The sequence below is a fragment of the Pestalotiopsis fici genome (assembly GCF_000516985.1).
Source record: "Pestalotiopsis fici W106-1 unplaced genomic scaffold PFICI_Scf_9, whole genome shotgun sequence".
NCBI classification, from domain to species: Eukaryota; Fungi; Ascomycota; class Sordariomycetes; order Amphisphaeriales; family Sporocadaceae; genus Pestalotiopsis; species Pestalotiopsis fici.
In genome coordinates this window covers 1,170,796-1,183,022 of record NW_006917099.1, presented here as the reverse complement: position 1 = coordinate 1,183,022, position 12,227 = coordinate 1,170,796, and the positions used below count along the sequence as shown (strand labels likewise).

General features: G+C 48.7%; 1 protein-coding gene across 1 annotated transcript; it reads left to right on the top strand.

Annotated features, from left to right (window-relative positions):
• Nucleotides 1–3,234: 3,234 nt before the first annotated feature.
• Nucleotides 3,235–5,193, top strand: PFICI_11772 (uncharacterized protein; the record flags this gene model as incomplete). The annotated part of the gene is made up of 1 exon (XM_007840353.1): nucleotides 3,235–5,193. One exon carries the CDS (start codon nucleotides 3,235–3,237, stop codon nucleotides 5,191–5,193), a length of 1,959 nt encoding a protein of 652 aa, XP_007838544.1.
• Between the last annotated feature and the right edge of the window lie 7,034 nt (nucleotides 5,194–12,227).

Here is a 12,227-nt window from a genome sequence, read left to right as displayed (position 1 = left end):
AAAGTGTTTCCGGATGCTTTGTACCTAGCACCGACTTTTTCAGCCCAAGTGTCTGCCGATGCATTTTCTCTGCCTCCTCGTATTTCCCCTGATGATCAAGCACAAAACCAAGGCATTCCATGCTGTCAAGTGTCGACGGATGTTCTGCACCTAGCACCGACTTTCTCAAATCCAGTGCCTCTCGAAACAACTTCCCAGCCTCGTTATATTTCCCCAACTCATCATAACTATCCGCTATGACATAAAGCAGCATAGCCTCCGCCTCTTTATCTCCACACCGCTCATGGTCGACCAAAGCTACCTGAGCATGGGGCATATATGCCATCCAGGTCTGTCGGTTCTCATGCTTCGGAAATGGATACACTTCAGCCAGTCGCTGTATCGCTTTGGTATAACGGACCTCCCATTCCTGCTTGACCCAATTCCGTGTTGCTAGCCGCACTAAGCGATGAATGTCAAAGGCATCTCCTTGCTCACGGATCGAAATAAACGCATATCCTTTCAGAATCCCAATTGCTTCATCTTCTGCTTCCTGGTCTTCTCCGCGAGGTAGTAGTGAGATTGGTATGTTTTTTTCGGCTAGAAAGCAGATAAACTTGAGGTATTCTACGGCCAAAGGGTATGTTGATTCGAGATGTTGAAACGAAACAAGCCAAGCTGTAGCAATCGGATTAGTCTCCTTCGAATACCGCCACCGGTCTTCGAATTCGGCACTAAGCAGCTTGGTTTGCTTTTCATCCGACTCGAGACAGTATTGGAGATACGTCGATATTGTCGTGCCCCTCTTAGCCATATATGCTGACGCTTGCTTGATTGCGAGAGGCAGATACGCCAGGTGCTTTAGAAGCTCATTTGTGGCTTGATCGTCTCGTACTTGGTAAGCATCCAGGCCGCTGAGTAGCAGACTCGAGGCCTCGCTCTCGCTCATACCCTTGACCTTCAGTATGTTCAGCGAAGCATCAAGTTCCACCGCGATCTCGTGGTTCCGTGTTGTGAAAAGAATCGATCCCTTGCGGCTGAATGGGATATACTCTCGCAAGCCTTCGTTGTTGAGCAGGTTGATATCATCAACATTGTCGATGATCAAAAGCCAGGAGGTAGGATGCCTCTCGAGAGCCGTTTTAACCAAGGACTTCACTTTATCCTTTTCGTCTTGGATCCCGGGAGTACCAAGTGCTTGACCAATGTCTCGATAGGCATTTTCGAGCGTTGTCATGTTTATGGCGGGCACCCAGAAGATAGAGCAGTTTGGATCCTGTTCTTGAACGCGGTAGGCCGCCTCCAAGGCGATTTGCGTTTTACCGACGCCTCCGAGACCCTCTAGTACCGTTCTTTGGCAATCGTTCTTTTCCGCGCTGGGTAGGATCTCCTGGACCAGCTCTGCAAGAATACTGTCTCTTCCCACAAAGCCCCGGTTCCGCCCAAATGGTAAAATCAGGTGGGGCTCTTGATTAATCACTAAAGCCAAGCAGTAAAAGGGAAGTGGTTAGCAGAGAGGTATATATATATATAAAGGATACTCAAAGAATCTACCTTGCTGGTGCGGGCGATGAGGCAGGGTCGAGAAATCCGAGGCAGCTGTTTGTTGATTGACTTTCTCGAGCAGTCGTGTCATTGCATTGCGTTTGCCTTCTCCATATATCAAGGGCAGGAACACTTCAAATATTCCGAGTAGGCAATAGGCTTCGTCTTCTTCTTTCGTCGTCCGGCGACTATGAGCCCAAGCCAGGCGATCATGGGTAGGAAACTGACTGAGAGCAGCCCCGCGCAGTGCAGCCATGGGAATGTTGGTGATGCTGTGGATCTCAGCTTCCAAGGACGATTTGTCTCCCAGAAAAGCGCCTTCACGTGAGAAGAACTTGACTGAGCGTGGTGCCAAAAGCTCCTGTAGCGTCCATCCCCGTGTGTACCACCTACTCTGGCGAAACTGGCTGTCCCATAGGCGCAAAGTCTGGTCGTTCTGGACGGACCCTGTAGAGACATCCTTCAAGTAGACATAACATACAGTTGCATCTCGATACCATCGAAACATGGAGTTAATGGCCTCTGTCAACTCTGCCGAGCTCGTCTTATCTATGCAGCACGTGTCTACCCAGAAGTAGTCGAATCCGTCACGCTTCGCTTGCCGCCCGCAGAACAAGATCTTTTCGTAGCCAGACTTGTTTTTCCCGCTTTTGTGCGATACATCTTGGAAAGTGACCTCTCCGTTTTCTTCCCAAGTATGTGACAGGATGGCGTATGGTGGAATGTCCCGAGTCAGTTCGCCAGTCAGAATCAGCTCCTCGCCGTCGAGGAGCTGAAGGAGCCTCATCGTCGGTTCGGAGCGGGACAGTCCGCTGCGATCCGCGACGCCAGTACAGATCAAATGGTTTGGTGGATCAATCAACCAGCTTTTGGGTGCGAACCTATCAATTTGCACGGATCAAATGCGCGACAGAGGCCTGACAATTTGACGGCTCATTGCATCAGTGTATGTGGTGGAAGGGAAGAAAGTCGACGTATCCATGGTGTCAGCGTCGGGTGCCAGCATATGAGGGACTCAGCCTCGTCAATAAACCCCGCTTCTTCAACCACCAATCAAAGCAGCACCTCCCTTTGACGAACCCAACAAGAAATGACCGCTTACATGCGTCTTTCTGAAGCGGCTACAGATCAAATCATGATGAGCATTTTCTCCGAAATTGCGACGTGTTACATTTCCTCCACTGAAACGTGATTGTTTTCCAAGCTAGAATCAGTCAACCGTATCCGATATGAAAGATTCCGTACGTATGTCAGTTCCGGAATCCCGGCAACCAAGGCACTTTGGGGGCACTATTCCAATTCCTCAGCCGGTGTGCATAAAAGGAAGAATTGGGAGAGATATGCAGACACCAGAATAATAAGATATGCTTGTGAAGATATGATATTGGGTATCAACTTTTGTCATGAATAAGCATCAAGAAAAAGTAGAAAAAGAGTTGACAACAAAGCTATACTCATGAGACACAGTCGTATGATATAGTACACTAGCATACACGCCGGCTGTTACCGACCTGCTGAAGCACTAGATCGACCCCCAAGGGCCGACGTCACAGGCGATAAGCCGATAACGCGGCAGCGCTAAAAATTTCGGGGCGCGTCAACTCGTCTGCCAAAGAAAGCCTGTATGCAATTTATCCTTTACCCAAAAGTGTAGCAATTCCCATCAACCGGAAGACAAGTTATCGGCCACAACACACGGCCGGGAGCAATATGTTCTCCTGCAAAGCCTGTACACGGCGAGCTCTCGCCACCCTCCTGGAGAGCTCGCTACCTTTGGGTGCAAACCGCATCCCGTTGCGAACATGTACTGCACCGAACTCAGCAGCCGCCGTCAGAACTTATGCGACGACAACTGCTTTTGCGACCCAAGAGTCACCGTTCGAGGATTTCAACGAGAGAAACGATGACAATTCTACCGGGAAACCAAGGTCCAAGAAGTCAAAAAAGTCCAAGCAACCAGTCTCCAAGTCAAAGGAGGTCTCCGTGAGGCAGCGCTTGCAATACATGGACGACCCATTTCACATTGCAAACGAAGTCCAGAGAATACTGGCGCAGGATCGATTTGAAGAGGCTGTGCTCCTGACTAGGGAGGCAAGCAAAAAGTACAAGACGACTGTTGCGTGGAATCACTTGATCGACTACCAAATGAAGAATCTCAAACTACACGCCGCCATCAAGACATTCAACGAAATGAAGAAGCGGTCCCAGCTACCCAACGCCCAGACCTACACCATCATCTTCAGCGGCTGCGCCATGTCGCCTCACCCAAAGCTGGCCGTGTCCGAGGCAGTCAGGATATACAACAACATGTTAACTAGCGAGCGCCTCAGCCCAAACGTCAAGCACATGAATGCCGTTCTCTACGTGTGCGCCAAGACGGAAGATATCGAGACCATGTTCACCATTATCAAGACTGCCGATGACAAGGAGAGACCTCCCAACAATCTGACCTACACCACCATTCTCAATGCTCTACGCGCCGTTGTCGACAAGCCGCAGCGCCGAGACATGCCCATACCCGACAGAACCGAAGAAATCCAAGTGACCATCCGGCGGGCCAAGGGAATATGGGATGACGTTATGAGAAAATGGCGTGAAGCCACTCTCATAGTTGACGAGGAGCTTGTTTGCGCCATGGGCCGAATCCTACTCATGGGCAACTTTCACGATAATGACGCCGTCTTTTCCCTGGTCGAGCAAACCATTGGCATACCCAATGACCCCGAGAGGCTGAGTAGCTTGGCCTGGAAGGCTGTCAAGGGAGAGCGAGAGGCCTTGTCAGATGAAAAGGAAGGTACAGAGAGCTCTCGGACCGCTGCTGTCACTGTCGAAGACCAGAGTCGTTCATTAACCCAAGTACAACCTGGTAATAATACTCTATCAATGGTCATGACGGCCATTGAAAACAGTGGCAAAACGAATCTCGCGCGTCGTTATTGGATCATCTTGACCAAGACCTTTGGCATTGTTCCCGATGCCAACAACTGGTATGCTCTGCTCCGTGCTCTGCGCCGCGGCAAGAGCAGCACCAAGACGGCTGAATATCTGGCTGAAATGCCCAAGTACATGATGTCAGTCAAGGTCTTCCGCACAGCCATGCTCACCTGTGTGCGTGACAACCTCAACAAGTCCTCCTTTAACAATGCCACTCGCATTCTGGAAATCATGATTACCGCCATTCGTATTCCGGACATGATAGTCTTGCGCAACTACTTGCGCGTTGCCTATGCCAACCGTCGTCTGTTTGAAGAAATGGCCGAGCAGAAAGATCCAAATGCCGCCAAGCTGGCTTGGGGTCGCCAAATGTGTACTGCTCTCGAGAATCTGTGGGAGCCCTATCAGATAGCCGCCAAAGAGCTCACACATGGCGGCCTGGCACCTGTCAAGGACGAGCAATCCGTTACAGATGGCGACAAGCAGATTTGGACCAAGGAAGTTGGTCTCAGAACAGAGTTGGCTGCTCTGGCCAGAAAGATGATTGCTGCCCATGACAGACTCATATTCGAGACCATGGTTCCGCCCGTGGTGGCCAAACGGCTCGAACCTAGAAGAAATGCCCTGAACCGATTTGTCGTCAAGTATTTCGAGGACAGGGAAAAGTTTGAGCCTGGATGGAACAGAAAGAAGGCGGAACAGGAGGCGAGAGAAGAGCAAGAAGATGATTGGTGAGCAGAGAGCAATGGACAATAATGTTGGCTGCTCTTGACATTTGTATCATATGCGTGTAAAACACTCCATGACAGCTGTTCGCATAGCTGATGTATCCCCAATCATGTACAAAAAGCCATAGATTACCCTGTACAAATAAAATAAAGGTATTGTCGCGCACCTCATGGCCAACACAATTCAATCAGTGATTCCTCTTATTGTCATCTTATATTGGAGTCTGTCTCAGCACAGCAAACCCGAGCAGCATCGCGAACAGCACGTCTACCATTACTGTTGCTTGCCATGACAAAAAACTATCTTTATTCCACGAATGCAAGGAAATATGGCACGGTCAAAAAATTCTTCAATTCTATCGTTATTCGATCGAGGCATCTTGGACATAATGGCCCCAATTCCTAGAGAGTCGAATCTGTATAATGAGACCATTCCTACGATCCCTTCTTTGGAGATGAAGACCCCGTGAAACACAAGAGGGCAGGTCACTCGCAACAGTATACCTTGATTAGCTGAATTATATCATTAAGCTATAATGTAATCTTCTGTAACAACATTCGAGTTCTGTTTTCCAGATTCCCATTTAGGAAGAAAAAAATCGACATGCAATCGTTTCGCCTAGTATATTCCACGAGCAAGTCCGGATCGGTTGCTAATCTTCCCTCCTCAGCCTTGCACCGAGGAAATGTCCCCGTCTCAGCCTTGCACCGAGTAAGCAAGTCCTTGTTGTACTCCTACACAGGTACAGAGCAACAAAGTTTCAGTTACACGACGGCGCCCAACAAGCAGAAACGGGGCCAGCGGCAATCCGGCAGGCAACCCAAGACAAAGCAGCCTCTTCCCCCCACGCGTTGGGACGCGCGGGACAGGGACGCGGGACACGGCAAAGATGAAGATCTTTTGCATGTAATGACGCGTCGATCATGTGTATCATGATAAACAGCAGGGGCGAGGGAGAGGGAATACACCGGTTGACTGGATTTCACCAAGGAGAATAGAATACGACTGTTGTTGTATGGTCCAACCTTGTTCCTTGCGCGGACTTGTACATCTCCCGCGCTGGGTGCCGCATCTCATGTGGCATTGGGCGGCCATCTTGCCTCACGGCCCGTCTCGATGAGGAAACATGGAAAGCATGCATGTCGATCATTGGACACGGGACGAGCGCAGGAGATATCCAAGCGATGATGAATGGCTCTAATTCTTTTCATATCTACACATGCACTGCGTGATGGGGTCAGGGAGTCGGGTTAGATCATTGCCCTCTGAGAATCATGCAACACGCTCAATAGAGTAGACCTTGCAAGAATTGGAGGGAAATGATTTACGAAATCAGCCAGCGCTTGAGCCCTTCCATGTGTTGATAAGTGTATTTGTGACCACGCTTCAGAGCGTTGAGAAACCGGTGACGAGGTGATATGCAGGTGCTTTCAGCTCCCGTTTTTCTTCAGCGGGATCGTTGAAACGATTATCTGATAGGGTTCAGGGTTCCTGTTTTCTTCACCATGTCTCAGTCGTCTCCAAGAATAAGGCCCGATCAAGACGCGCAGAGCTCGCCATTCATCATCTTCGCAAGTACGAGAAATCATGATGGTGAACAAGTGGCTCGATGGTTGGGCGCAGTCCCATGTCTACAGCATCGCGCAAATATAGGTCATCTTTGCGAATAAGCAATCTTTCCGGCTCTCTGGTGGAGACGACCCAATCGTCCAAGCCCAAGGTCGATCGGCTCCAGATATTTGAATAGACTAGGAAATTGTGGTTCACGATGCATTCGTTTTTGGTTCATGGCAGCGGAGGAAGCTCCGGCCTTTGAGGGCATATCCCTACACTTGTATACACTGTGAAACCATGATGGATCAAGACGGTTGTACACATGATCAACAATCAATGATCAAGTGCCACTTTTTGTCAGTATAGTACCATTGACTCTCATGATAATCAAGGTCCATCCATGGTTTAGAAATCACTTTACGGTAATAAGGATTTTTGATATTGGGAATAAAATCCCACCTGCAAGGCTGGAACCACAATACAATCCCATGGCCTGTCCATAAGGCAGCCTTACAGACGGCTGATGGAGGAAGGGAGGTGGGACAAGCGCATGCCTGCGGTTGGGAACCCAAGAAACCCTTGTATTTTACCGGCGATTGGTCCTCGTAATAATGCCACCCTCATCCTGGGGCCGGCAGCCTCGCGATCAGCAAACCGGGTCGTTGGAGATTCCAGGGTGAGCAGTTGGAAAAAACGGTGCCCAATGAGCACGCACTTTTACCCTGCAGAGGCAGTGAGATCCAGAATAGAGATTGGCGATGGCAAGATCTCAGCCGGGACCCCCCAATCTTTTTGCCCCCAATTTTCGGGCTTTGCTCTTGAGGGAAGGATTTCTCGCGTACTTGTTTCCTGGGATCATGGATGAAACGATTAGACCCCGAAACAACCGCGCGCTGGCTTGTATGGGAGAGAGACCTGGAGAAGAAGAAGAAGAAGAAGAAAAAAGCAATCGGTGCCATTTCGGGTATGTGGTGAAACCCAGGTGACAATAAAGCCAAGAAATCTATCCCAATATTCATCAGCAGTGAGCACCCCGGGGCTCCGGGGACAACTCTTCCGGTCTGTCCGGGATACGCAGATCACCTTCGGGGTTGACCGGGGGTTAGGGTTCATAATCCTCGCTTGAGAGAGCTGATTTTTTCAAGTACTACCGCTACTCACCAGATATATTGTCGTGGTAACATTGTCAAGATCGAGATGCAAGATGAATGCTACTGTAGTAGCGTCCATCAAAGAGGGAAATGGGATCGGCTCAGTCTCCACAGTCAGCCGTTTGTGGAGTAATGCTCGTAATTGTTTTTGGGGTTTTCTTTTCTTTTCTATTTACTCTATTTGTGCATCAACATGAGTCCATCTTGTCAATACATACGTATTACGCAGTAAAAGACGCCCAAGAGTTTCGCGCAAGCCCCAGCATGGTGAGCAGCAGGGCAAGCCAACGACCCAGGTCCTAGAACAAAGACCCAGCATATACCCAGTAAGAAAAGTGCCCCCCCCAATAGCCAACCAAGTTTACCTGCCCTCTAGGGGCGGGAGCTAGTCAACGGGAACGCCATAACTTAGGGTAAAATTGGAGCCTCCCCCCATTCAATAAATCCACTATCCCGGGATCGGCGCATCCGAGAGAAAGAGCGCCGCCGATAACCATCCAGTCAGGGCTGAGAATGGGACCTTTGATCTACACAAAAGGATAAACAAGCAAACGCCGAAATGGTTGGTGAGAAGAGCAACTAGGATCACATTGAGGTACTGGGGCAGTGTTCAAGAATATCTACAAATTCTCAAACAAAACGATACCAAACAAAACAGACAAAGCGCGCACATTTGACATGTATCTATCCCCTTGAGCGTACGGCAGCAACCGCAGCCAGCCCATTAGTGGGGACTGGCTGGGGACTGAATGAACTAAACCCTTGCGTTCCTGGTCTGACGGCCAAGGTACATGGACAGATCTTGGAGAAAGAGAAGAGAGTGACGAGCGAGTGTGGCAGCACGGCCCACGGGCTTGCAGTTTCTCAGATGGTTCGAAACCTGGTTCATCCCGTGGCCCTTGCATTCATCGGGACTGATGAGAATTGGCAGATCGGGAAAGGGTGGTCAAGAGAAGAAGAAGAAAACCCCTTCGACCATCTCCATCTTACAGAAGCAAGTGGCCCGATATCGTACTGTTCGTACTCACCTCGGGTTCCTCTCGGTCCTAGTGCTGGGATGTTTTGATTGGGCCAGGTGAGGGAGTGAGCAAGACCAGAAAAGGAAGACCGATCGATCGATAACATCCTATAAACGATGCGCCTTACCGTACAGTCGTCGGTGCATATGTACGTACATAGCGCAGTAGATTTACCGGCTCTGAGGTTCCCGGCAACAGTGGAGTGTCAAACTTTTCAAGGGTCCATATTGCTCTTCCTTTTTTCTTTTGTGCATCGAATTCACGTATGAATATTAATCAGAGCACCCAATTCAGATGGGAGAGCGGCTTGGACTACACAGTACATGGTGGTCCATAGAGGGTGGATATTCAAAGGGCTCCGCAATTTGAGAGAAAACTGCCGAGCAAGATCCATGATTCGAATAGCAAGCAGTATACACAATGGTCCTTGCTGGTTTAAGGCTGCTTAACCTTGCGCCTCATCTTTGATATCAACTCAAAGACTGCAAGAAGCCTTCTTCATCTACCGTTTCTGGATCGACCTGACACGTGCCTTGCATGTCATAGAAAATCGGCACATGGAAGACTTTGTCCTGGTGGTGGCACAGTATTGAGCTGTAATACTAAATCATCGAAATACCAAAGAATAGAGACCCGCTTAGCTAGAGTGCCCAACCGATTCCTCCCAGAAACATACCACCTGCATATGCACGCTCCAAGACAGAGAAAGGAAAAAGCCCTACTACATTGCAGGACCCATTCAAGCGAAATACATAGTCTCAACACGCATATAGGTACTACATAATGCAAGATGCGCCCCGCAAAACCAAAGCAGAGGAGAAATTCGCAACTGTACCCTTTTTTAGGAAATAATGAGCACAGGTCCCCAAAAGTCTAAAGGCATAGAGAATTGGCCCCAGTCCTGTTTGGTTAGAAGTAACTGTTCGTAGTGTAGCCGTATGCAAGATTTTGTGAGTTGTGATAGAGATGCAGTATCCATGGAGCCAGGGGATTAAAGTCACTCGCAGGGGGGGGAGGCGACGTTTTGGTTTTGGAGATGGGTTTGCTCGTGTGGGCTGGCTCCTTTGGGAATCATTCCTTTCTCAAAATATTGGCACACTATTCCTCTTCTTTAACAATCTAAACCCATCGTGGGATAATACATGCATATTAAATGGACTTGCCTCTCTGTCGGTAGCCAAGATAGGAAATCCAGGTAGGTTTGACGGTCTGCCAAGTCTGCGTCTCGTTCCACCATGAGATCTCTTTTTCATACGAATTCCCCCCACTCACACTTTGCAATTCCTTGGCATCTGCCGTCTGTTTCCTTGACAGTTAGCAGGTAGGTAGTATTGACGAAGGCTTGAATAAAAAAAAAGAGTAGTCGCCGCCGCCGATGTCGTCGTTGGGCTTCAGCCAATGGTGTTGCATTTTACCTATTCTAATCTCCACAAACCCAAAGAATACCAAATATGCCCCCCCTAGCATCAAGGATAGCGGTAGCCCGCCATGGATACACTAGTCTTTTATGGTAAAAAGCCTAGGCTTGAGCTGACGTTTGTGACGGTCAGTAGATAACCCATGCAGCTAGACTAGGGGTGTCATACCGTAGAAGAGGAAGAATGAGGACCCAAAGAGAAACGATCAACCAGATCCATGGTAAATCTGCGGGGGGGGGGGGGGTTGTATAAGGGTGTTTTGTCAGGTTACACAATACGCAGCCAATAATAAGCTGTACATGTTACTGGGTACGCTGGTGGTGAGAAAAGCGATTGCGTGTATCTTGATAGGCCCACCATTCGGTAAACAAGTATGCCGTATGCACCATGACTGCGTTGGTGCGTGACGGAGCATGTGGCATCTCCCCCGGCTCAATGTCTGACTCCCCCGCGAAACAGAAAGTTGGACAAGACTGCCTGCAATGACATGTGGGATGCCTTGCTGCAGGAGACCCAAGTACGGGACGGCCCTTGTAAGAAACCGTTGGAGCAAATGGTACTCTAGTAAAACAAGAGTGTTCGTGACTCCTTGTATGACATAACAGCAATGGACGGCGAACCATATTGGTTGGTGGATGACTTTGGGTTACCCGGTTTCCTTCTTGTTGAATGCCGCCGGAATAGCCACATGTTTTGGCGATGCGGAAGAAATGCAAAAGAGCGTTTTATCGGTCACCGTGCATACGCCTCTCTCCTGTCCAAGCTGTCAAATCGAACCAACGCCCAATGACAGCCATGGGGAGACCAAGAGATGCAACACAGTAGATCCCACCGTGTTTGGCCGCTGCAAAGACATGGTTGCTCTTGTCTCAATGTGACAGAACGCACTTTCCATTGAGTTGTACCTAGCAAAGTATGATTTGATATATCTGTTTCAGGTATGTCGGGACCCCTACATTGACAGGTCCAGCCGTGAGGCCCAGACACGTGCCTTTAGAGGTTTTCTCCCATGGTTGCTGACTGCAGCAGAAAAAAGACAATGTGTATCCCAATCTTGTTGTTACTGACCCAGAACAAGTAAAAGCAAGAAAAAAAAGGCATGATCATCACAGCGTGAGTAAAGTAAGAAAGTGAGGCGGGAATTGCCACTGAAAGAAAAAGCCGCCCATGTGCTCCAACACCCGATATAACTCCATCATGAACTAATGGGCAGAATGTTTCGAGAAACAACATGACATTGTCGTAGCAATGGAGAGAAAGACAAAGTAAACAATCGACGGGGAAGAAAAGAGTAAAGAAATAAAAGACATATGCCGCCGCCAACCATGTATGCAACCAGACTTTGAAACCTTGGAAATTTGGTATCATGTCTTCAAAACAATTGAGCCACCAATGTGATAGTTGATCCTTTTCTCTGTCCCCTGGAAATAGAGATTGATTGGAGGAAACTTTGGAAGTGCACACGTGTGCCGACCACACAAATTGATAACAAGTGATGTAGTAGATATGTAAAAGAAAAACGACGAAAGGTTGGCTCGTCGGTGCAAAACCACTGCTGCCCTGTGCAGTTGTGTTGTAGAAAATGTAGATGACACCCCAGGTGATCCCTTAAACACACAAATGTAGACCTCATCTTCTGCTCCGTGCCGCCATATATCCAATCTATAAGATGCTGTCGATACCACCAAAACGGTTATGGGTCATGGAAAAAGAACCTTCCAAACAAACTCGGCCAATGTACGATTCCTAGTATTGTGAATTTGGCGAACCCATATTTGGCTCTTCAAGTACTTTAGCAGCCAAAAGTACAAATGTTGTGGCTATAAGTTGAAAATATTGTTGGTCTGATGGTGCTGAAGACTTGGAGTTAATCCAATAGAGTTGTGAGATTGGATAGA